The sequence below is a fragment of the Vulpes lagopus genome, chromosome 8, assembly GCF_018345385.1.
Source record: "Vulpes lagopus strain Blue_001 chromosome 8, ASM1834538v1, whole genome shotgun sequence".
Lineage (NCBI taxonomy): Eukaryota > Metazoa > Chordata > Mammalia > Carnivora > Canidae > Vulpes > Vulpes lagopus.
Genome location: NC_054831.1, coordinates 96,979,641 through 97,006,959, shown reverse-complemented (window position 1 = coordinate 97,006,959; position 27,319 = coordinate 96,979,641). Strand labels below are relative to the sequence as shown.

The 27,319-nt window shown below is 37.5% G+C and overlaps 2 protein-coding genes across 5 annotated transcripts in view; one reads left to right on the top strand and one right to left on the bottom strand.

Moving 5' to 3' along the window:
- The window catches only part of NDUFAF2 (NADH:ubiquinone oxidoreductase complex assembly factor 2), a 151,821-nt gene extending 137,117 nt beyond the window's left edge, over window positions 1-14,704 (bottom strand). The window contains exon 1 of the mRNA XM_041766055.1: window positions 14,482-14,704. Coding sequence (XP_041621989.1) covers window positions 14,482-14,608 — 127 coding nt within the window. The 5' untranslated portion in view covers window positions 14,609-14,704. The remainder of the gene's footprint in view (window positions 1-14,481) is intronic.
- ERCC8 (ERCC excision repair 8, CSA ubiquitin ligase complex subunit) overlaps window positions 14,680-27,319 on the top strand; it is a 56,586-nt gene continuing 43,946 nt past the window's right edge. For all 4 annotated transcript variants that reach the window (XM_041766054.1, XM_041766052.1, XM_041766053.1 and 1 more), the window contains exons 1-2: window positions 14,680-14,906; window positions 24,703-24,798. In XM_041766054.1, the coding sequence (XP_041621988.1) occupies window positions 14,830-14,906; window positions 24,703-24,798 (173 nt within the window). In that variant the 5' untranslated portion in view covers window positions 14,680-14,829. The remainder of the gene's footprint in view (window positions 14,907-24,702; window positions 24,799-27,319) is intronic.

Below are 27,319 nucleotides of genomic sequence, written 5' to 3'. Positions count from 1 at the left end.
ACAAATCAGGCCTCAACAAGTACAAAAAGATTGAGTCATAGCAGGCATATTTTCCGACCACAATGCTATGAAACTTGTAATCAACCCCAAGAAAAAATTTGGAAAGCTCGCAAATACATGGAGGTTAAAGAACATGCTACTTAGGGAACCCCGGATGGTGCAGCGGTTTAGCGCCTGCCTTTGGCCCAGGGCGCGATCCTGGAGACCCGGGATCGAGCCCCACATCGGGCTCCCGGTACATGGAGCCTGCTTCTCCCTCTGCCTGTGTCTCTGCCTCTCTCTCTGTGTGTGACTATCATAAATAAATTTAAAAAATTAAAAAAAAAAAAAAAAGAACATGCTACTTAAAGAAAGAATGGGTCAACCAGGAAATTTAAAAAGAAATAAAAAAATACATGGAAACAAATAAAAATGAAAACATGATGGTACTAAATCTTTGGGATGCAGCAAAAGCAGTCCTAAGAGGGAAGTATATAGCAATACAGGCCTATCCCAAGAAGCAAAAAACAAAACAAAAAAAACTCAAACAAACAACCTAACCTTACACCTAAAGGAGCTAGAAAAATTAGAACAAAGCCTAAAGCCAGCAAAAGAGGGGAAATAATAAAGATTAGAGCAGAAATAAATGTTACAGAAACTTAAAAATGAGTAGAGCAGATCAATGAAACCAGGAGCTGGTTCTTGGAAAAAATGAATAAAATTGATAAACTCCTAGACAGACTTTTTTTTTTTATCAAAAAGAAAAGAGAAAGGACCCATATAAATAAAATCACAAATGAGAGAGGAGAAATAACAACCAAAATCACAAGAATACAATTATAAGAGAATATTAAGAAAAATTATATGACAACAAATTGGACAATCTGGAAGAAAATGGATCAATTCCTAGAAACATATACACAACCAAAACTGAAATAGGAAGAAATAGAAAACTTGAACATAACTAGCAAAAAACTTCAATTGGTAATCAAAAATCTCCCAAGAAACAAAAGTTGAGGGCCAGATGGCTTCTTGGGGGAATTCTATCAAAACATTTAAAGAAGAGTTAATATCTATTCTTCTCAAATCATTCCAAAAAATATAAGTGGAAGGAAAACTTCTAAACTCATTCTATGAGGCCAACATTAACCTGATCTCAAAACCAGACAAAGACTCCACTAAAAAAGACAACTACAGGCCAATATCCCAGATGAATACTGATGCAAAAATTCTCAACAAAATACTGGCAAATCGAATCCAACAGTATATTAAAAGAATCATTCATCACAATCAAGTGGGATTTATTCCTGGGTTGCAAGAGTGGTTCAATATTTGTAAATCAATCAACATGCTAGAAAATATTAATAAAAGAAGAATAAGAACCATATGATCCTCTCAAAAATGAAGAAAAAGCATTTGACAAAGTACAACATCTATTCATGATAAAAACCCTCAACAACGTAGATTTAGGGGGAACATACCTCAACCTCAAAAAGGCCATATATGAAAAACCCACAGCTAATATCATCCTCAATGGGAAAAAACTTAAGAGCTTTTCTGCTATGATCAAGAACAAGACAGGATATCCACTCTCACCACTATTATTTAACATTGTACTGGAATTCCTAACCTCAGCAATCAGAAAATGTAAAGAAATAAAATGCTTCCAAATCAGCAAGGAAGAAGTCAAACTTTCACTCTTCACAGACGACATCATATTCTACGTAGAAAACCCAAAAGACTCCACCAAAAAGTTATTAGAACTGAAACATGAACTCAGTAAAGTTGTAGGATACAAAATCAACATACATAAATCTGTGGCATTTCTATTCACCAATAATGAAGCAGCAGAACAAGAGATCAGGAATCGATTCCACTTACAGTTACACCAAAAACAGTAAGATGCCTAGAAATAAGCTTAACCAAAGAGGTAAAATATCTGTACTCTGAAAATTAAAGAACATTTATGAAAGAGACTGAAGATGAAACTGAAGATGAGAAAACATTCCATGCCCATGGATTAGAAGAATATTGTTAAAATGTCTATATTACCCAAAGCAATCTACAAATTTCATGCAATCCCTATCAAAAAAACACCAGTATTTTTCACAGAGCTAGAACACAACAATCCTAAAATTTGTATGGAACCACAACAGACCCTGACTAGCCAAAGCGATCTTCAAAAAGAAAAGCAAAGCTGGAGGCATCATGCTTCCTGACTTCAAGTTACATTACAAAGCAGTAGTGATCAAGACAGTATGGTACTGGCACAAAAACAGACACAAAGATCAAGGGAACAGAATAGAAAACTCAGAAATGAACCCACAATTCTATGGTCAGCTAATCTTCGACAAAGCAGGAAAGAATATCCAATGGAAAAAAGATAGTCTCTTTAACAAATGGTATTGGAAAAACTGGACAGCAACATGCAGGAGAATGAAAGTGGACCACTTTCTTACCCTATAACACAAAAATAAATTCAAAATGGATGAAAGACCTAAATGTGAGATAAGAAACCATCAAAATCCTAGAGGAGAACACAGCAACCACTTTAACATTGGCTGTTGCAACTTCTTACTAGATACATCTCCAGAAGCAAAGGAAACAAAAGCCAAAATGAACTATTGGGACTTCATCAAGATAAAAAGTTTTGCACAGCAAAGGAAACAATCAAACAGAACTAAAAGGCAACCTTTGGAATGGAAGAAGATATTTGCAAATGACATATCTGACAAAGTGTTTTTATAAAAAATCTATAAAGAACTTACCAAACTCAATACCCCAAAAAACAAGTAATCCAGGTAAAAAATGGGTAGAAGAGATGAACAGACATTTTTCCAAAGACATCCAGATGGCTAACAGAGACATGAAATGATGCTCAACATCACTCACCATTGGTAAAATACAATGAGATACTACCTCAAATCTGTCAGAATAGCTAAAATTAACAACACAGGAAACAACAGATGTTAGGATGCAGCAAAAGGGGAATCTTCCTACACTGTTGGTGGAGATGCAAACTGGTGTACCCACTCTGAAAAACAATATGAGGGTTCCTCAAAAAATTAAAAATAGAACTACCTTATGATTGGGTGCCTGGGCGGCTCAGTGGGTTAAGTGTCTGTCTTTGACTCTGGTCATGATCCCAAGGTCCTGGGATTGAGTCCCGCACTGGGCTCCCTGCTCAAAAGAGAGTCTTCCTCTCCCTCTACCCCTGCCCCCCCACTTCTGATCTTTCTTTCTCCCTCAAATAAATATGGAATATTACTCAGCCATAAAAAAGAATAAACTCTTGCCATTTGTAACAATATGCATGGAGCTAGAGAGCATTATGCTAAGTGAAATAAGTCTGTCAGAGAAAGACAAATACCATATGATTTCACTCTTATGTGGAATTTAGGAAATGAAACAGATGAACATGGGAGGGAGGAGAGGCAAAGCAGAAAAATAAGATAAAAATAAAAAGGAGGCAAATCATAAGAGACTGCTAACTACAGAAAATGAACTGAGAGTTGCTGGAGGGAAGGAGAGATGGGGGATGGGCTAAATGGGTGATGGGTGTTAAGGAGGGTACTTACTGAGTGGAGAATTGTGTTTTATGTCTAATTGATGAATCACTAAATTTTGCTTCTGAAATCAGTCTTACACTATCTGTTAACTAACTGGAATTTAAATAAAAGCTTGAAAAAAAGTTATACTCTTAATAAACAAAGCACAGAAAATAAGTAACTTTAAAAGATATACTCAAGTGAGGGGGGAAAAGAGCTTAATTAGAATCTCTGGCAAAGGGTGCAATTTGTCACTTTGACCACAAGATGGAGGCACCAGGCAACTCAAAGGCAATAAAGATGAAAAATATTTTCCTCTGTGTTAAAATTACAAAACTACTATTTATTTATCTACCTATTAAAATATTTTATTTTTCATGAGAGACACACACAGAGAGGCAGAAACATAGGCAGAAGGAGAAGCAAGCTTCTTTACACAAGGAGCCAGATGTGGGACTCGATCCCCCATCCAGAGATCACGCCCTGAGCCAAAGGCAGACACTCAACCACTGAGCCACCCAGGTGTCCCCAAAACTACTTTTTAGACAAAGTTATATATATATTCTTAAGTCATTTTTTAAAAATGCAAATTTATTCTAACAATGATATAATGAAGTCTGTACTATGATTCTGAAAATAACTATACAATCCTATTGTCAACTCTCAAAAGCAAGTGTGTCAACTCAATTTTATAATTAATTCTTGCAGAGAAACTCTTAGAAAGTTTTAAAATAGCTGAAATGAATTGAACTGAGTAGTACTCTGAAAAGGGAGAGGCCCAAGTAAGAAAAGTAACAGTTCCATCTGATTTACAGATACAGAGAAATTGAATTTAACACAAATATGTTAATACGATTGGAGTTTATCACTAAATACCTTAACAAATCAACAAATACCAAACAAATCAATGTACTGTTTTTCTTATGTGTTATAATTCTTCCACAAGTACAGTGAATCATCACAAGTGCAAGAAATAGTACCTAACTCACAGTATTCAATACTAATTATCATTATTGTCAGTACCGTTCTTACTGTAAAGCAATTATAAAATCCTCAAAGCAAAAAAGGGCAAGTGATTCTTTTCTCTTACATATTTTCAGCTTCACTTAGAAACAGATATAATATAGCCTAGTCACTCTTTCATTATTAGTTTCCATTTTGACTAAAAAAATATTGGATTTCCCTGTCAGGGAAAAGAAGAATTCAAGATTAAGGACACTTAAGTTCATTTTAAAGCCAGTATAAAGGATTGACAGGTAATCACTGTGACATTTCATCCTCCTGGTCTTCTTCTAGATGAAAGTATGATACAGATGTGGTTTACTGGTATGAGATGGGGATGCAATCAAATACTACAGGGAAAATACTGGAATTCTCTATTCACCAAAATACAATTCAGTGTTCAAGTACATGCATGCATACATGTGCAAAAGTAGGGAATTCGGTAAGCATCTGAAGTCATTTCAGAAGAAAACAGAATTAAGAAGTGTAATATTGGGGCACCTGAGTGACTCAGTGTTTGAGCGCCTGCCTTTGGCTCAGGTCATGATCCCAGGGTCCTGGGATTGAGTCCCACGTTGGGCTCCCCATGGGGAGCCTGCGTCTCTGGGCTGCCTGTGCCTCTGCCTCTCTGTCTCTCTCATGAATAAATAAATAATATCTTTCTTAAAAAAAAAAAAAGAGTGAAATATCAAAATGAAGATCAGAGGGGGACCTGGGTGGATCAGTTGGTTAAGCATCTGCCTTCAGCTCAAGTCATGATCCCAGAGTCCTGGGATCAAGCCCCTCTCCCTTTGCCGCTCCCCCTGCTTATGTTCTTCTGCACTCTCTTTTTCTTAAAAACAAATTCTTAAAAAAATAAAATAAAATGAAGATCAGAAAATTAAAAATACAACCTCAGCCCACCCAAAACAATCTATATAAAGTTTATAGTTATTATTTTGTATTCGACAAAGTTTTTTAAAATAAGTTCAACTTCTTATGGATATCTCCAAATGAAAAGCTTATTTTAGCTAAGATCATTTTAGGATATTCTGTCAATTTGATAATGTCCATGGTAATGATTACATTGTGATCTCTGACAACTCAAGACACAATATTGCCTACTGTTCTAAAAATTACATGTATTATGTTTTTAATTTTTGGTCAATTCTTCAAAATATAATTGCCACTTATATCATTGTTCATTACTGACTAGGGACGATCCATAGTGTCATTTAAGAATCTTTGTCTGAGGAGTTAGCAGTTTATTTTTTTAAGATTTTATGTATTTATTTGGGAGTGAGAGAGAGCACGAGCTTGGGGGAGAAGCAGAGAGAGAGGGAGAAAGAGGCCCTACTGAGCAAGGAGCCCCAGGAGGGCTTGATCCCAAGACCCTGGGATCATGACCCAAGCAGAAGGCAGACACCCAACTGACTGAGCCCCCGCCCTCCAGGTGCCTCTTAAGAGTTAGCAATTTATAAAGCAGTAGTGCAGGGTTTATTCTGAGGGAAAAATCTAAACCCAATTCTTTTGTTTTTTTTTTTAAAGATAGATTATCTATCTATCTATCTATCTATCTATCAATCAATCAATCAATGACAGGGGGAGTAGTGAGGAGGAGAGGGACAAGCAAGCTCCCTGAGAGCACAGAGTCAGACACAGGGCTCCATCCCAGTACCCTGAGATCATGATCTGAGATGAAATCAAGAGTCAGATGCTTAACCCACTGAGGAGCCCAGCTACCCCTAAATCCAATTATTTTATTTATTTTATTTTATTTTATTTTATTTTATTTTATATTTTATTTTATTTTATTTTATTTTTTAAATCCAATTATTTTAGAGAAAAGATTCTTCTTTCAAATCAGCGCAAAAAATGTTTAATAAACTGGCAACCTACAATTATTTTAAACAATGCTGCCACCTGCTGGAAAAATCTGAAATGTCTTCATTATTTCCCAAATGTCAGATTATCAGAGTAAAGAGCTGTATCATGATCTTCCAATTACCTATTGAATCAAGACCCATCTCATTTAATAATTCTGACCATGTGATTTGTCTGGTTCTTAATAACAACATCTTAATCAAGTATTAATTTATTATAGTTTTTAGTATATTTAAATACTAAGTACAAACAGGTTGAGGCAACATCATCGGAAACAATACAACTCTATAATTATAGGTAACAGCAGATGATGCAGGTTTTGGATTATCAGACGATGCTATATTCACCCTTGAAGGAATAAAATAAGACTGGTATCTTAATAGAAGTTTGAGTCAACAATAAAACTAAGTTCTGAAGGTCACTAACTAAGCTAAGCCCAAATTGGAGCCACAGTAGAAAAGTTATGGAAAAGATACTCGTTCTAATTAGAGCATCGTAGACCCTGAAGAATAATTTGACAATTTATCATAAATAAAAAACATATACTTCAATCACTGTTTTAAGATTTTGTAAAACTTATTTTCTGTGTTTTTTTTTTTTTTAAATCTTGCTTTGTTTTTCTAATTCTGGATCCATAAATATCTCAATTCACTGAATAGCTGTTTTGTGAGTACCTACTATGTACCTAGGCATGTATACATGAAGCTTATAAGTATTCAGAAATGAAACAATCACCTTATGTTTAAAACGAGGATAATCCCTAGTTATATGGGCGTTTTAAAGATATGAAATAGAGTTGCCACTTGACAAATGGTAGTTATCATTAATGTGACCATTACTAAAATGACTGGAGGCTATGGTAAGTTGAAAACAAAATAGAGGGAAAAACTTTAGTTTAAAATAGCCTTTGATTGGGGTACCTGATTGGCTCAGTCAGTGGAGTGTGCCACTCTTAATCTTGGGGTTGTAGTTTTGAGTCCCACATTGGGTGTAGATTACTTAAAAATAAAATCTGCAAAAGTAATAATAAAGTGGCCATTGATTTATGTTTGTTTATCTCATTTATCTTTCAAAATATAAGCGGGGAATGAAGCTACACTGGAAACTCAGCAGAAGCTACCATTTAAAGGCCACAAACCGAGGCAAATAGATCTGAAATATATAAAACAGGTATGTTTTGCATAAAGCAATGCTGAACAAATATTTACTACATGAGAAATTATGAATGGTACAGGATTAGTTGGAAGGCAAATTTAGGAATGCTGACTGGCTTATGAACTAGCAGACATACAGGCTACACTGGGAGAATTTCTATGGGTTTTCCCAAAAAAGAAGCTCTGAGAGAATCCCAAACTTAGAGCAACAGGACTGAGAGTACAGGGGAAAAATGGTTTAAAAAAAAAATAGTAAGCAGCAGGCCTGAGATCAAAGTCAAAGGTCAAAAAGAAAATCTAACCTGATATTGGCATTCTTAAGATTCCTACTTGCAGAGGCTAAAAGTGAAGCATCCTAAGTAATGAGTATAGTTCTCCCAGAAAAATTTGGCCAGAGTCCTACAGAAAGCCACACGCATATTGCATTCATACAGTTATCTCTTGGTACAATCACTTTCAAGTAAAATGAAGTATATGTTGCAAAAGTCATCTAAGGAGGGTACTCAGGAATAAGAAAATATAACCAACAGAAAGCATAAAAATTAAGATGACTAAAGTAAAATTAAATAAACTATTTACTACAACAAATATAAATGGATTAATACCATCATTTTAAAAAGTTACTTTTTTTCAACATCCACTCCCCAAAAAAGTAGGGGTCTATATGTGAAAAGGGGGGGAAACAACATAAAAAGAGAACCTACAAATTTTAAGAGACTTAAAAACATATTAGCAATCATAATATAAAGATTTTGTTTGGAGCTCAATTTATACAGACTGCAAAAATAAGTCAACAAATCAATCAATAAGTAAGATCAGAGAAATGTGACAAAAAGGCTATTTGATGATGTTAAGAAATTGTTGATTTTTTTTGAAATTGTTGATTTCTATATGAGATAATCACTGTTACATTTAAAAAGAAGAGTTTTGTGTTTCAGACATATACTAAGATGTTTACAAGTAAACTGACATCATATTTAGTATTTACTTCAAAATAAGAGGAAAGATTAATGGAGTCCAGATAAATATTTTTTTAAAAAGCTTGAAATATAAAATTCAGGAAATATTATTATAAATAAATATAAATATTATAAATAATGTGTTGGCACACTGATAATCCAAATACATGTGAGTCTAAATATACTCATATAAATTAGAAAGTATACAAGATATAATCTGGCAGTAAGTGCTTTCATGAAAACAGCACAGATCTTTCTTTGCTCACAATTCTTATAAATGTACAAATAATGCTTCATTAAAAGACTGAGAACAAAATGAAAAAATCCTTTAGAATGTAAGATTTTTAAAAAATTTTTATTTATTTATGATAGTCACAGAGAGAGAGAGAGAGAGAGAGAGAGAGAGAGAGGCAGAGACATAGGCAGAGGGAGAAGCAGGCTCCATGCACTGGAAGCCCGACGTGGGATTCGATCCCGGGTCTCCAGGATCGCGCCCTGGGCCAAAGGCAGGCGTCAAACCGCTGCGCCACCCAGGGATCCCTAGAATATAAGATTTTCTAATAAAATGTTGGAACAGATTTATTTCATAATTATTTAAAACATGACAATTTGAAAATCATTGCTAGTAGCCTAGTATAAACAATTCACTATACAAAAAGCCTTAATGAGGGTTACATAGTTTTAAAAAATGTATTCCAAAAATAAGTCTATCTACCATGTTTTTTTTTTTTTTAAGATACTATTGATTCATTCATGAGAGACAAAGAGAGAGCATCAGAGACATAAGCACAGACATAAGCTCCTGTAGGGAGCCTGATGCAGGACTTGATTCCAGGACCCCGGGATCACAACCTGAGCCAAAGGCTGACGCTTAACCACTGAGCCACCCAGGCATCCCTATCTACCATGTTTGATGAAACATTTATCCTGGATTCTAAAAGAAGGCGTCACTGTCATTTACTGTCTGTTGCTGTCCCTACCTTGCCCCCAACCAATTGTTTTGGGAATATCACCTGAAGCTCAGTATCATGAAAAGCAAAAGTCTAGATACAACTCCTAAATAGCTGCATCCAATCAATCTTTATTTTTTTTCTGAATGTTGAAAATTAAATAACTAGCATCTCTGGTAAAAATCATGTAAGCTTTCAAGTTTAATTTCTAATAGCATAAATATGCTTTTTACAAATTACTAATCTAAAGATTAGATTATAAACAAGTAACACTTTCAGGATGGACTCAAAGGTCACGAATGTTAGTTAGCCAGGTAGTTTGGATTTATGCATCCTTGAATGAGAAGCCACCGAAATGACAGGGCTCCTATATCTCTGCCTCTTAATCTCATCTTACCATTACTCTTCCCTACTTGAATTCAAATATTCCTACAGCTTTACGGATCACCTACATAAAGGTGGCTTCCAAATTTGTATTTTAACCACTAACATCTTTGGAACTGCAGATCTGAGTATACAATTGCCTGGTTATACAATTGTCCTATTATAACAAATTCCACTTACTCTTTACCAACTCACCCTAAAGCCTACTTCTCTATTTGCATTTGTCCCTCTTAGCCTTTATTTGCATGAATCTATACTCAATCCACTGGCTCTCCAGAATAGAAACAAAATCACCTTTGGCCTCTCATCTTTTCTTTCCCCTTCCACCAATCTAATTATCAAGTTCAAAAATTTTGCTAAACCAAACTTTTCTCTCCATTCCCATCACTTGAGTCTCCTATCATCTCTTTCCAGGATAGCAGTTAATCTAGCAATGCTTTCACCAAGTACTATTTCAGCTCCTCCCTCTCCTAGCTAGCTCACCTTCTACAAGGGCTTCCTGAACCATTTAACACTTTTGATCATGTTACAAGCTTTTCAACCACTACCTACGTGGTAGAGAATAAAGTACAAAATTCAAACTTAACGGTATTCAAGGCCCTTTAGCATCTGACTCTATCCATCCTCTCACTAAAACAGCATTCTCTAGCTCTTCTCCATTAAAGCCCACCAGCATGGGACTACCCTCTAATCTTTGTGGTATTTCCTACTTCTTCCTAGCCCTGTTCGGGAATGCTCTTCAATCACTCTTTCTGAAATCATATTTATCATTCAAGGTGCTGATCAAACATGTCCAGCTCCTTACCTCCCTAAATTCTCTTGGTTACAATTAAACACAAGGCACTCTCTTCCTTTTCTAGCACAGTTCTAACAGTCTGAAAGTGGTTTCTTTAAAAAAGGTAAACATTTCCCCTCTGACCTAAGTTCTGATTTGAAGGGCTGCATATGTGAACCTAATGCTTTTCTATACAACAATCTTCCCAATACCTGAAGCTGCCCAAATTTGTACATTCACAATGTCTATTAGGAAATTAACAACTCCTAATAGTCTTTTAGTAATAAACGTGTTAGCTTTAACTGGGTGTAGTGGTTAAACGAATGTGCAAAAAATAAAGGTGAAAATAATAAAATACAGTTCAAAGAAGTTCTAGTCAGAATCAAGTATACAAGAATTTACCTTAGAAATGAAGGGAACTTGTTTTGAAACATGAGATAAGTGAAACCAGATGGATAAAAACTCAGAGATACTGTAAATAAGAAGGGTGCAATATCAGAGGAAATTTCTGGACAAAGTTTATTTGGGGAATCTTTTATTAAGTAATTTTCCATTAAAAAAAAGTAATCTTCCATAGAGCAAGCAAACTTTCAATAATAATATGGTGACTAACACCTTTTCATTAAAAAAGCCAACTAGGGGTGCCTGGGTGGCTCAGTTGGTTAAGGTTAAGTGGCTGCCTTCAGCTCAGATCATGATCCAGACCCTGGGATCGAGCCTCTGGCTCCCTACTTCTCCCTCTCCCTTTGCCCTCCTACTTGTGTTTGCTCTCTCTAGTGCTTTATCTCAAATAAATAAATAAAATCTTTAAAAAACTAAAAATAAAAACGCCAACTAATGCTATATTCACAATCTTCTTATCCTGAAATACCAGTATTTTTTTTAAAGTCAAAATTTCAACAATCTTAAACTTAAATTCAGCTGAATGGACAATACTCCAAAGATCTATTTTAAATTGCATAACTATCTTTGCTGTCATTAAATAATATCCTATGTGGAAAGTATAGTAGTTCATTAATGACCCGCGCCACACTAATTAACTGAATTAAAAGAAAAAGTCATTTCCTCTAAAGAGTTCTTAAAAACTCTTCAATGATGGTGTTAAATGCTCAACAATTCATTCAATTCAAAGAAAACTCAAGGAGATCTCTAAAGAACCACGTACTAAGGAAATAAAGTTAGAGGACTCATTTTTGGAAATCTTGCATTAAAACAAACTAAAGATATTTCCCCTATACATGGTGAAAGGCTTAGGAAATGTGTAAGAGCATTTACAGGATGTAATATGTATCTGTGCCACAGGCTTCAATTTATCTAAGAACTGAGCAATACAGGTGTATTATATAGCAGCATACAATGATTCTCCTACATCATCAATAAAAGGTTCATTTTCTCACAGCCAAGAGTAGATAAATTCCAAATATCAAGCTGATAGAAGTATAGACTTATAATCATTTTGGAAAACAATTTGGTATTATAATAAGATTAAAGACCAACATATCCTTTGACTCACAAATTATGTTGTTTTAGAATACACATGATTTTGTTAATGTAAATCTTTCTTCGATCATACTATATTTTATTGAAATGATACAATAAAGTTGGTCCAAAGTTATATATATTTTTAAAGATTTTATTTATTTATTCATGAGAGACACAGAGAGAGAGAGAGAGAGAGAGAGAGAGAGAGATGCAGAGACACAGGCAGAGGGAGAAGCAGGCTCCCTGCAGGGAGCCTGATGTGGGACTGGATCCTGGATGTCCAGGATGAGGCCCTGGGCTGAAGGCAAGTGCTAAACCGCTGAGCGGTTTTTCCTGCCCCAAAATTATTTTTAATGGTTGAAAGTTTTGGATAGATATTTCACCAAAAATTTGTGGATGACCAATAAGCACATAAAAAGATTCTCAACATTCTCAGTCATTAGCAAAGTGAAAACCAAAAACCACCACGAGACACCGCTATACAACTAAAGGAATGGCTAAAATCAACAACAGCAGCAACAACAACAACAAAACAACAAAAACCTGACAACATCAAGTGCTGGGGAGGATGTGTAATTAGAAATTTTCTTAACAATTCTGGCAGGAATGCAAAATGGCATAGCCAATCTGGAAGAGTGGGGTAATTTCTTATAAAGTTACAATACATATGTACACAGCCCAGCAATCTCACTCCTAAGAATTTACCCAAGAGAAATGGAAAAAGATGCACACAAAATCCTGCATGGGAATGTTTGCAGAAGTTTTCTTCACAATCACCAAAAACTAGAAACAACCCAAAGTTCTTCAGCTAGTGAATGGGTAAGCTGTGGTAAATGCATAAATGAAATACTACCTAGCAATAAAAAGGAACAACTACTGACACATAGATGAATCTTAACTGCATTATGCTGTGCAAAATAAGCCTTACCTCAAAGACTAAATCCTCTATAATTTCATAGATATTGTATTTTGGAAAAGGCAAGATTGTAGGGAAAAGGCAAGATTGTAGGGATCACTGGCTGCCAATGCCTAGTTTATGACGTAAGGGAGCGAGCTACTAAGGGGGTAGAGGGAATTTTGGGAGTGATGGAACCATTCTGTTATCTGGATTGTGTGGTATTTACAGGACTATGCATTTGTAAAAAAATCATAAAACTATACACCAAAAAGGATATGTGTTACTGTATGTAAGTTATACTTCAATAATAATAATAATAAAAAGTCAAGACATTTTGCATATTTTTGATTGCTACTGACAACTTATGGAAAAGAAACAACCTTCCTTCTGGTTGCGATTTGTGAAGAAGCACCACCTACATGCTAGATTCTTTGCGGGCTTTAAAAAAAAAAAAAAAGGACATATTCCCTGCCCTGACAAGAGTTTAGAAGCTCATTTCAATGGAAACAAGTCTTAGATACTAGGTTACAGGAAAAGGCGAGGCAAAACAATTTTCAGTTAAAAGTGTATAAATAAATAATACACCGGTAAGTCACTGGATACACTTTACATGCGCTCCAAGTAAGAGTCCTTCTCTTTGACTAGAGCTGCCGGAAATGATTCGCACGATTTTGGAAAGATCTCGGTGCTTCTCAATACAACTTATTATCATCATCTCTGACTTCCAAGTCAGCAGACTTTGAGACTCGGGAGGGCTAATATGTTGTCAAGTTTTCCCCTCATCTGTTGGATGTCAGAGCTGAAATTCCAACGCAACCCCTTTCTGATCCCAAAGCCTGAGACCTTTTGATCGCGGCGGTGGGACGACATCCGAGGGGTTAGGACGGCGGCTGCCACGTGCTGCGACTTCAAGGGACAGGCACGCCCCCCACGTCCCCGGACGCCACTACCTCGCGGGCAGCTCGGGCGACGCCGCGACGGCAGCGAGGGTCTTCCAAGCGCGCCCCCCGGGGTCCGGGCGAGCGACTTCGTGGCAGAGGGAACGTCAAGCCTGGGGAGGGTCTCTCCTCCCCCCGGTGCACCCCTCCATCCGACAGCGGGACGAAGGGGACCCGCGCAGCCAGCGCCGGAGCTCAAACACCCAGAAAGAGCAAAGCGGAGGCGCTCCCCAGCCCGCTCACTGCCTCCGCAGTCCCCCAAAGGAGGGCACCTCCCGGGGGTCCCTGTCGGTGTCGCCCGATGCCCAGGACCAGCGCCGACGCCTAGTCCTCCCTACGGCCCCGGACGCGGGGGGGGGGGGCGCGGGGGGAGCGCTGCGGGGGCGGGTCGCTGCAGTCCCGGGCCGGGCCGCCGCGCGCGAACTCCGCTCGCCGCCCGCCCCTCCCCCCGGTGACGTCACAGCCGTCGCACGCCGCGTCTGCTCACGCCGCGCTCTCCCTTCCCTCTTCTTCCCTGACGCGCCGCCGCTGCGCTCGCGGTCGCCTCACCTCTCCAGTTCTTGTATTCCGGGACACAGTAGTAGTTGTTCCCGAAACGGTCCGTGCCCACGTGCTGCTTCGCTTCCTTTGACAGCGCCCTCCGCAAGGCGCCGACCAAACCCCGAGCCCAAGCCATGCGCGCCGCCAGGGCTCGCAGCGCAAATCGCAGCGGGATCCGCCACGACCGCAATACACACGCTCTCCAGCCGCGGGCCCCGCCCACTACCCCCTAATAACGGCGCTCACCATTGGTCGGATGGCATCCGGCTCGACCAATGGGAGGCTCCGCTGTTGCTGCCCGGCCTCCGAGCTCTGTCATGGCGGCGCCCAGTTTCCCGGCCGGCGTGAAGCGACGGGATGTTAGGATTTTTGTCAGCGAGACAAGCCGGCTTGGACCACCCTCTTCGCCTCCGGAGGGCGGAGTCCACGCGGAGGTAAAGAAGTAGCTTACCTTTTTTTTTTTTTCTTTCTCAAACAGGCCAAATATTAAAACTGGACCAGCGTCTGTATCGGTCTTGCTTCCCACTTTCCTGCTTCGTTTTCACTTCCACCAAACTGGACTTCAATTTTTTTCTACTTTGTGGGTCACGAAAATAAGATCCTTTTACATACGTGTAGGCCGGTGGGTGTTCAGGGAGTTTCTGGTGAGGATACTTGGTTTTGCCGTATTCCTTCTCCCTCCCCACTCCCCAGTGAATCGCTGCTCTTCAAGGGCTCCTTCATTCATTCAGCCGACAGATATAGTGAGCTCCTCCTGGTTGCCAAGCATTGTGATACGGGCAAGGCATAGGCCAGGAACTTTTTTTTTTTTTTTTTTAATATTTCGTTTATTTTATTCACGAGACATAGGCAGAGTGGAGGCTCCCAGCGGGGAGCCCGATGCAGGACTCGATGCCAAGACCCCAGGATGACGACCTGAGCCAAAGGCAGGTGCTCAGTCGCTGAGCCACCCGGGGGCCCCAGAGGCCAGGCATTGACCAAGGTTTAGCATGACGGGAACGGACCAGGGGCCCGTAGACAAGAGATGAAGCTGGAGATGTAGTTCGGGGGTAGGAGAGGAACAGCTCGTGTATGCTTGGTGAAGAGATACGAAGATGAGAATAAGGTGATGACCATTGGATTTTGTCATCTGCTTGGAGAATGGACTGAAGTTCAGAGCAAGAGAGCCAAGGGGTCAAGTTAGGTAACTGTGGCAGTTGTCTAGAAGAGAAAAGATGGAAGGCTGGACCAGGGCAATAAATGGTGGTTGGGCCGGAAAGAGTGAAGATACCTAAAAAAATATTTAAGAAACAGAATCAGCCATCTATGTAAATTGGTTGAATACAGTGAATGATGGAAAGAGAGGAGTCCACAATGATTCTCAGATAACGTGCTTTGTATAGAGCGGGATGAATGATAGGTATGTTCTTTTAGACAAAGTTTTCCAAAGAGGGGACAAGTTGTACCATAATTTTGCCCATACTGAATTACTCCATATTACTTTGTCCCCCCCCCTTTTTTTTCCCTAAGATTTTATGTACCCATTTGAGAGAGAAAGAGCAGGAACAGGGAGGAGGGCCAGATGGAGAGGGCAAGCGGACTTCCTGGTGTGCAGGGAGCCTTACCCTGGGCTGGATCCTAAGACCTTGAGATCATGACCTGAGCCGAAGTCAGAGGCTTCACCGGCTGAGCCACCCAGGTGCCCCTTCCCATATTGCTTTCAAAGAACCTGTAAAGATTTTCACTTGGAGAGAGGCGGATGCCGTTGAATTTACATATTTGATGTTCAGAAGAAATTGAGATATCTTTAATGGGAGATGATACATGAAGTGAGGTGGAGATGAGATCATCCAGGCACTATGTGTAGAGTAAGAAAAGCAGTTCAATGACCAAAAAAATCTGAGAAATATCAACATTTAAAGTTAGACAGAAAAAGAGACTACAAATGAACCAAAAGGAGTTACCAGAGAGATTGCAGGAAAACCAGAGCAACGAAGCATCTCATATACTGAAAGAAGACTATTTAAGGAGGAAGCCATCATATCTGTCATTTGTTGGCCCCAGCCTGCTTCTTTGCTCTCAGTGGTTTTCCCTCCTATTACTCTGCTTTATTTTCTGTATTCAATTTATTACTATCGAAATAGCATTGTATATGTATTTTCTTATTAGGTTATTCATAACCCCTATGAGAAAAGAGACCTAGGAGAGTTTCTGTTAAGTGAATGGCATACATTCAAAAAGTATGAGGAATAAAGGAAGAATTAAAAGTGTGCATTCTATTTAACCAACAGGATGATCACTGATGGCCTTGGGAAGAGCATTTTCAGGAGAATCATGGAAATAAAAATAAGATTTCAGTGAGTTGGAGAATGACAGAGAGGAAAGGAAGTAGGAACTGCCAGCCTTGATGGCTTTTTAAAGAAACTTAAGAAGAGGAAAGCAGAGTATAGTTGCTTATTGAAAAACTTACGGGGAAGCCTGGGTGGCTCAGCGGTTGAGTGCCTGCCTTCAGCTCAGGTCATGATCCCAGAGTCGGAGGATCAAGTCCCCATGTCAGGCTCCCTGAATGGAGGCTGCCTCTCCCTCTGCCTGTGTCTCTGCCTCTCTCTGTGTGTGTCTAATAAATAAATAAAATATTAAAGAAAACCTTATTTTTTCTATTATCCCAAAAGAAGAACTCACCTGTATTACTTATTACTGGATGGGTAACAAAGTACTTCAAGCATAAGTTATCAGTGAATGGGTAACAAAGTACCCCCCAAAACCTAGCAGCTTAAAACAACAGAAGATTTATTATCTCACAGATTCTAGAGCTCAGCGATCTGTGTGTCTTAACTGGCTCTTCTGGCTCAGAGTTTCTCAGAAAGCTGCAATAAAGATAGTGGCTGGGAAGTCATTTCAAGACTTGACTCTGGAAAGATCCACTTCCAAGCTCTTGTAAGACAGTATTTAGTTCTTCCCTGACTTTGGTCCAGAGGTCTCCTTCAGTTCCGGTTATTTTTCACATGGGCCTCTTGAATCGCAACATGACAACTGGCTTCCATTAAAGCAAGAAAGTAAGCAAGAGAGGGCAAGCAAGATGGAAGCTAGACTCCTCATAATCTGATCTCAGAAATGATATCTCATTAGTTTTGTTGTATTCTGTTCATGAGAAGTGAGTCATTGGGTCTAGCTTACTCTCAAGGAAAGGAAATTACCTACAGGTGTGAATACCAGGAGGTAGAGACAGTGGAAGTCGCCTTCTAGGCTCCCTACCACAATTACAAATAGACAAAAATAGTAAATTATTGTAATGCACAGTAATAATCTTCTCTTTTCAGCAAGCATTATGTGTTATTTTGTGTTCTAAAATGTTGCATCAGTTTTACATTTAGTAATACCAAATGGGCAAATATGTTGCAGGTCTTGCACTTAATTTTAATTAAATAGTAAACATTAAATTTTTTTAAACTGCATTTTGATCAGTTTTAAACATGGTTAGGTGTGCATCTACTGTTGTCCCCCCGTCCCCACCTCCAGTCATTGCAGAGTTGGCAGTAATTCCCATTCAGCTTAGTGATCCACTCCAATAAAGGCATATCCAGAGGTTTTTATTTCAATGATTGCAAAAACTCAAAATTTATTTTTATCAAAATTTACCTCCTCTGATAATTTGGCTTGTTTCCACCAAGTAGTTCTGCGGTTCTTCCATTATGATCAGCAAATTACATGGTGGAAAGTGAATGAACTTGCCTGTTAGACCTCTAATTTTAGTGGAAATAGCTGTACTTCTTTTTAAAAGAAACAGGTTTATTTTTTCTCTAGTAAATTCAGAAGTCTTATGATATCAGTAATAGTTTAAATTATGTGAGCTACTAATGGCCTAAAACACTGGATTTCTCCAGACTCTTTTAATTCCAAATAGTCCTTGATCTGAGAAAGCAACTAAATTTTGCTCTTTGTTAAAATGTAATGACCTAAACCTCTTTGTTAGAAAAAGTAAAGATTTGAAATAGTGTCTCCTAACTAGATCACCAGATTAATCCATCTAGGAACGGATTTCATTTCCTGTGTAAAACATGCTGGTTCTCCCATCATACTTAACACTTGTGGCTAAAAACCTGTAATGTAGTAATTCCATGCACATCTCTCCTACCAGTTGCTGTATATGCTTATCAAAAATCAGTATTTGTCCCTAATCCTGATAACGCCAGTTTTATTATTCGGATTATGCCATTTTAATAAGAGCTAATGAAATACAAAATCAAAAAGAATTCTCATTCTTAGAAAAACTAAATGGGCCATTTTGAAGTAATCCAAACAAATGGCTTAAAATAAAATGCTGTTCAATGAGGTATGATTGAGAAAATCATTATGAAAGACTGGAGGAAAATAAAAAAAGAACAGGTTTCCACAACATTGCCATAATATTGGAATAATATAAGGTGATTTGGAAAAAACACTGTGGAAAAAGTATTCATGCCAAAGTTCCAACTCCAGAGATTCTGATTTAATTGGTCAAGGACACTGGAAATTCTTTATTAAGTTCTCTAGGTGATTATAATGTGGAGCCAGGGATGACAACCTTTGCTTGAGAAAGATTCCACCTTCAGCTGCTTTTCATGTCTGAGATTCCATATTCATTTGCTCAGCATATGCATTAATTGTTTACTCCACTAAAAAAGTTAAATAAAACATTATTTTATTTATTTATTTTTTATTGAGAGAGAGTATGCACTCATGCACACACACTTGCAAGCAGGGGAGGGGCAGGAGGAGAGGGAGAGAATCTTAAACAGAATCTGTGCCCAGCACAGAGCCTGACACAGGGCTCCATCTCCCGACCCTGAGATCATGACCTGAGTCAAAATCAGGAATCAGATACTCAACTACCTCAGTCATCCCAGCTCCCCAAATAAAACATTTTTGAAAATCCCTGAAAATCATAGAATACATATAGTTATTGGTATGGTTTGTAAAAGAAAAAGGATTTGGCACTCTGTTCAGCACATTTAATTCTACTTCAAGCAATTGGCATATAAACATTCGGACAGTCCTTGCTTTGTGTAATATTACACATCTATAAAACTAATTGTGCCAGCCAAAATCTATGGAAAGTAATTTTAATTATCACTGTAGAAAATTATCATTTTTCTGTGATATTTAATATTTCTTTGTCAAACAGTAAACCTTTATTGTTAGTCGTCAATATACAAGAAATGAAAAAATAGGGACGCCTGGGTAGCTCAGCAGTTGGGCAGCTGCCTTCGGCTCAGGGCATGATCCTGGATGCCTGGGTTGGGTCCCCTGTCGGGCTGTCTGCATAGACCCTGCTTCTCCTCCCTCTTCCTACGTCTCCGCCTCTCTCTGTGTGTCTCTCATGAATAAATAAATAAAATCTAAAAAAAAAAAAAATTAAAAAAATAATAAAACTAATATTTAGTACACTGTAATGTAAATGTACTTTCCAATGTAAAACATTGGAAATAATAACTATAGTTATTTCTTTGTTTTAAAAAACCCAACAAATCAAGAGTAGTTTGAGTGGCACTGATCTTCTCTCGTATAACTTCTAATGCAAGTTGAGTATATCTTCTATATTCTGGCTAATTATCATTCTCCTTTCTAAGTCTGAATCTGATTCCAGCATTTTATCCTTTGCATTTAAATGTCATGAAATATTTCTGAGAGTTTTTTTAATGTGAAGGTTTTTGCCAGTGTCATTTCCTCTGAGACATCTTGAGCCTTTTCATCACGACCACTTTTCCTCATTTATTTGGGTAAGTTTACTCACCTGCATTGATTTCCTCACTCTGCATCTCTAGAGATTCTCAAATGGCCACAGTATCACATTTCTACAGTCAGCTGTTTCTTCTGTAATCCCGTTTACATTCCATTTTAGTTTTGCTTCAGCATTATTACTTAGCATATTTTTGGTGCACTTCCATTTTGTTGTCCAGTTCCTCCTTTTAATTATCCATTTTTCTAGAATTTCTTACAGGTTTATCTCAGCACAGAACTTTGCAGGCTGTACATAAATGAATAACAAATTCCAGTAACCAATCATCTATAGAATTTGAAAGAAGTCATGTAAATTGGTCACAAACTATGATGTACATGTTAATTTTATAGTGATTTGAGGACCCAAAAGGTAGTAGCCGGCTTTGTGTTTTATGCTACTAGTCACAGTTAATATACCATGGTAACTGAGTTTTGAACCATATTATTGGGGGGTCTGGCATTTAACTAAATCACGGTAACTTGCATTCTGTGTTTAGTTTGCAAACTGCAAAGTGAGGACTGTTTATATTTAATTTAAAGTATTTAAGGTAGTGTTCCCTTTTTTTAAAAGTTTCACTGCATTAAGTGGTATCTTTGCTTAACAACTACACAGTCCTGTTTTATTTATTTGTTTATTATTATTATTTGTTATTATTTATTTATGATAGTCATACAGAGAGAGAGAGAGAGAGAGAGAGGCAGAGACACAGGCAGAGGGAGAAGCAGGCTCCATGCACCAGGAGCCTGACGTGGGATTCGATCCTGGGCCAAAGGCAGGCGCCAAACTGCTGTGCCACCCAGGGATCCCCAGTCCTGTTTTATTTAAAGAAGATGTCTACTCAATAATTTGCCCCAAGCCCTCCTTGTCAGTGATTAAGGGCAAAAGCATAAACACTGATAGGCAAAGTTTACAATTCTTACCCCTTCTTTTTACAACTTTCTTGAGGTGCTATTGACATACAATACGTTGCACATTAAACAGTTGGATGAGTTTTGACATACATAAATGCTTTTGAAACCATCACCATCAAAATAACAAATATCCATAAGCCAAAAATTTCATCCTAACTCTTTGTAATCTTTCTTTTCTTCCCCTGCTTTATCCTGTTTTACTCCAGGAAACAACTCCTCTGCTTTCTGTCAGCACAGATTACTTGCATATTCCAGAATTTTGTGTAAATAAAATCATGCTTTGTCTGGCTCTTTTCATTCAGCGTAATTATTTTTGAAATTTCTCCTCTTGATTCTTTTTTACTGCTGAGGAATATTCTATTCTGTGGGTATATCACAATTTATTCATCCATTCACTTGTTGATGGACTTTTAAATCTTTCTAGTTTTAGGCTATTACGTATGAACGTTCATGTACAAGTCTTTGTGTGGATATGTGCTTTCATTTCTGTTGGCTGCACTGCCTAACAGTGGAATAAGTAGAGCCTGTGTTTCACTTTCTAAGACTGGTAGTTTTCTAGAAGCTTACCATTCCCACCAGTGATGGATGAGAGTGCTGGTTGCTCTATGTTTTTGTTTTCTTTTTTCTTTTTTTTTTTTTCCCTTTCAAGCTTATTTGAAAAGTTATATCCCATGTTAATTTATCTCTTGTGACATCTCATTATATGTTTTTGGTGGTTACTCTAGGAATTATAAAATACCCACTTTTCATTTTCTGCTTAGAATCAATATTTTACTGCTTCATTTGGCACATAGAAACTTTATCTTTATGCTCCATGGTATACATTGTCCCACATGTTACATTTACATTCATTGTAAACTCCATCAGATAATGTTTTCATTTTGTTTTCAGCTATCAAGCATACTTGAATGAGAAGAATTGTCAATTATATTTGCCTAGATATTTACCATTTCCATTGCTCTCTCTTTAATCCTAATATCCTGTTTTCTTCTTATATCATTTCCCTTCCATCTGAAGGACTTTATCTCTTCTTTCAGTGCATGAACCATAACTTGTAGCATGCACATGCATGTACATAACATGTACCAAAATTCCGGACTCCCAGAAGGAAAGCAGGTATTTATCACAAAGCACCTTGTTTGCTCCACATAGTTTAAGCACAGTGAACTATTTTTATCCAGGAATGATAGTGACCCTTCTGAAATCGCAGAAGCAGACAAAGGCCAATCTTACAAGTGAGCCTTTCCAAGGTTAACAGTCTCTGGCCTGCTATATTAACTCATTTTTGCACATGTTGCCTCCTTCCACACACACCCTGCCCTTGTTTCCCTATCCTATTACCCTCCTACTTTCCTTCACTTAGCCCCTGTTAGTTCCCCTAAATATTCAGTCCTAAAGTCTTTAGGTTGGGCAAAGGTAGGCTTCCATACACAGGCTGGGATTAGATTGGCTTAGAGTGATATTGCAGACCTTGAGCAGGTTGAGGTAGTCTACTTGTGGGGACTGACAAGCCTAGATGACAGGGGTGTTAGGGGAGGCAAAAACCAAAGGCCGAGCCTGGTGAGCAATTTTCTTGTTGGTGATGGGGATGGTGTTGGTGATGGGAGATTGGTTACATAGAGTCGTGATCAAAAATAAACATATTAATGATAATGGTAACCATATTTCTCACTAGAGAAAGAAACTGAAGGAAGGGGTGATTACCTTTGTCCATGTTTGTATGATATTTTACTGGTTACAAGAAGCCCACATTACTATTTGAAAAATCATCAAGTAGGGGTGCTTTGGTGGCTCAGGTAAGCGTCTGACTCTTGATTTCACCTCAGGTCAGGGTCTCAGAGTTGTGAGATCCATCCCCATGTTGGGGCTTATAGTTCTCACTCTCCTTCTCCCTCAGCCTCTCCTCACTTGCTCATGCATGCTCTTTCTCTTTCTCAAAAAAGTAAAGTAAAATAAAAAAAAAAATGAAAAATCATGAAATAGAAAACTATTTTAAGAAGAAAAAATGGAATTTCACTGGAAAATGTGAAAAATTATTTTCTGGTGAAATACTGAAGCTCAGAGATGGCAGAGGAGCCTGATAGTCTGGAGTGAAAGTATGAGAGTTCAGATCCAAGTTCAGCCAATTGTTAGATATGTGACCCTGGACAGATTACTTATGTCTTAGTTTTATAATCAGGAAAATCAGTTACTAATATAACCTAACACCTAGGAAATCCACCACTTTGGATGACCACTCATACACTTATCACCACTAATTACAGTGTCGGCAAATAGTAGGCCCTTAATATTAGCTGTTACTTTATTGATCAAGGTCAGAAAAGGAGTTAGGGGTTAGACTAGATATTTGAACCTAAGGCTAAACTGTTCAAGAAGACAAAGGCACGTGTATATCTTTAAATCAAACATTTGAGGGACACCTGGGTGGCTCAGTGATGGAGCACCTGCCTTTGGCTCAGGGGGATGGGGTCCCCCATCGGGCTCCCTGCATGGAGCCTGCTTCTCCCTCTGCCTGTGTCTCTGCCTCTCTCTCTCTCTCTCTCATGAATAAATAAATAAAATCTTTAAAATAAATAAATAAAACATTTGATATGCTAAAATGATTACTAAGACGTTTATAATTACTAATACTGCTACAGTGAGTACATTAGAAGTATCAGTTTGTGTCTTTTCTAGCACTATGCATTGTTATTTTTTAAAAAATGAAACTGACAAATAGGCTAAAAATTTTCCTATAGATTAGCATCATGTTGGTCAGTATTGAATTTAGAAATTTTTTTAGTTAAATTAATTTCAGTGTTCTTTAACATCCAACAAATGAAGAAAAATTCTTTTTTTTTTTAAATTCATATAGTTAACATTCAGTGGGCACTTAGTATGTGCTAATCATTGTAATGAGCATTTTTCATGTATTAAATCATTTAATCTTAATATCCTCTCCAGAATAATGATGGTTTACAGTTATGCAATATCAGAAATATCATTCATCTTATTTTAAGAGTGCTTGTTAATCATTTTTTTATATATACTTAATTAGCTTTTTAAAAATGTGCTTAATTTTTTTTTCTTTTAAATGTGCTTAATTGTTAAATTGAACGTACTCCTTGTGTTTCTACCTAAGGTATAAGAAACACTTCAGGGAAACTTTTTTTTTCCGGGTGTGTGTGTGTGTGTGTGTGTGTGTGTGTGTGTTAAGTACTGTAATTTAAGCTTTTGTCCACTAGGTGTCCTCAGTTGAGTTTAAGATAGGAGAATTTAACCTTTTGTTCATGAAATTTATGTCTCTAAATATCTTAATAAAAACTTAATAAACTACCTCTTTCAAAGGAAGTTTAAGATAATGCTTCAAAGAAATTCTTTACATGTAATTGTTAGTATTGTTGGTATTTTTGAAATTCATATAAGATCTTTAAAAATTTATAAATACTTCTGTATGGTAGAAGATTTAAGTGTTACTTATAATTTTTCTACTAAATGTAATTTTGGCGAAGTAAGGATGTTTTTAATGCTTAAATTGCTTTTTTATTGTTTAGTTTTATCTTTCTTTTCCTCCCTTTCCATTTTTATATTTTTTTCAAGGGTTTTGGGACTAGAGTTAAACAAAGACAGAGATGTTGAAAGGATCCATGGCAGTGGAGTTAACACCCTGGACATTGAACCTGTTGAAGCAAGATAGTAAGTTCATTATACAGTCTTTTTTTTTTTTTCAAAATGATATGCAGTAAAATCTTGCTTTCAATTTTTTTTTTTTAATTTATTTATGATAGTCAGAGAGAGAGAGAGAGAGAGAGGCAGAAACACAGGCAGAGGGAGAAGCAGGCTCCATGCACCGGGAGCCCGACGTGGGATTCGATCCCGGGTTTCCAGGATCGCGCCCTGGGCCAAAGGCAGGCACCAAACCGCTGCGCCACCCAGGGATCCCTAAAATCTTGCTTTCAGATTACTTATGTAAAAGTTCATAAAAAGTAGTAAAAGTTCTAAATTGTGGCATTTTAAATCTGACATTACTAATATAAATAAATACATAACATCACACTCTTAAAATATTGCCAGGTAAACATTTCCCAACTACTATATATAAATATATTCCTTGTGAAATCAGCAGACATTAAACCTCTTTGGATGCAGAGGGCTTTTAAGTGCTGGGGTGTGTGCTTTTTAGCTATCATTTTAACACAGAGTTGCTACTCTGAAGGAGTCTAATGGGAATATAGATAGAATATAAAAAGTAATGGTATATGTTGGAGAATTCAGTTGAAGAAGTCCAGACCACTATTTGGATTAATGCTTTATTTATTTATTTATTTATTTTTGGATTAATGCTTTAATCCAAAGCATTATCACCTATACTTTAACTCCTTTCAGTCCATCCTAGGCTTTACCACTTAGCAGCTAAGTGACTTTGAGCAGATGACCTAACCTTTTTTAATTCTCCGTTACCTTAGCTTTGCAATGCCAGCCATAACAGCTACCTAACAAGTTTGTTGTAATTTGAGATTATACGTGTAATGTATAATTAGCATAGGACCTGGCATATCATAAATGGTTGCCCTCACTCCTGTTAATCCAAAGCATTATCACCTATACTTTTACTCCTTTCAGTCCATTCTCCATACAACAGTTCGAGTGTTTTGAAAATTGTGAATATGAACATGCCTCACACCCACTTAAAACATCTTGATCGGGATCCCTGGGTGGCGCAGCGCTTTGGCGCCTGCCTTTGGCCCAGGGCGCAATCCTGGAGACCCGGGATCAAATCCCACGTCAGGCTCCCAGTGCGTGGAGCCTGCTTCTCCCTCTGCCTATGTCTCTGCCTCTCTCTCTCTCTCTCTCTCTCTGGCTATCATAAAACAACAACAACAACAACAATAAAAAACCATCTTGATCCCATATTACTCTTACAAGAAAGTTCAAAAAGCTCCATGTGGTTTGTAATTAGAACAAGTATAGAAGTAACTAAAGTTTATTGTATCATGTATGTTTAGCAGAGTTTTTGTATTATAATAAAGAGTTATTATTATTTACATTAAAATAAACCAGACAGGTTTGATAGAATTGTGTTTTTAATTTTCAGCCACTGTCATAGTCCCACATAGCAGTATATAGGAAACATATACAGTGAGCACATTCTCACTTCAACACATGGTCATATCTGAAAGGTGATTAGCGATACAATTCTTTTCTGTGTTCTGAACTTTTCCAGATGCAACATAGCACCTCCCATTCAGGTCAGCTGTGGTCCATTTGCCTGTAAAATAATGACATGAACAGGAAGGAATAGCTGATTTCTTTTACTCATGGGTGCTTATGGAAAAGATAATCAGTACTGCTTCTCCAGCCAGCCATTTGGAATAGAGATCATTTGTCTAACCTGTGAAATACATGAAGCCAGTAAGCTACCAGTTGTCAGAGTCAATGAAAAATATGAGAAATCACAGATTATATGTGCATAAAATATGTGTGAGAAATACAGGCTGAGGAGTCTTTTCGCAGAGCATACTGAGAAATGTCAAGATTCTTACTATGGTGGTTTCCTCCATTGCATGGTAAAATCTGTAACTATTTCACTTGTTTGCCAAAACTTGCATTTTGCATTTGGCAGCAAAGAGAGTAATAAAAGGCAAAATAGATGTTTAATGGAAAAGTAAATATTAATGTTTTTCTTAAGAAAATAAGTGGCCATATAATTTGCTCAAAATACTTTTTAATATTTATCAACCACCATGAGAGTTATAGTGATATCACTGAAATCATAATAGAAGCTAGAATGTGCACATCTGGTAAAGAAGCACTTATTTCCAAAGTTAGAATTTTTATTAAGTAGTCTCCCTGAAAGTAATATTTTAGCAAGTGCATTTTCATAAAGTACATTTGCATATCATTCTGTGAAGCTTGAATTTTCTTTGATATCTTTTAAATTCTTCTAAGTTAATGTTATTCATCTTTAATACCAGGTTTTCTTGTTCATATAAAAACATGAAACTATATCTCTTATTGTCATCACTCTGAGCGGAATAATAACCTCACAGTTAAATAATGTCATTGTCAACAGATCCTTCGAATACAAAATCATTTAATTCCGATAGTGGTTCAGTTGTTTCAACCAATTAATAGAATCCAAGGAAATCTTTTGGAAATCATTCTGGCAAAGATGAAACGTCTGACATAACTGCAAATACAATTTAAATTCAGTTAA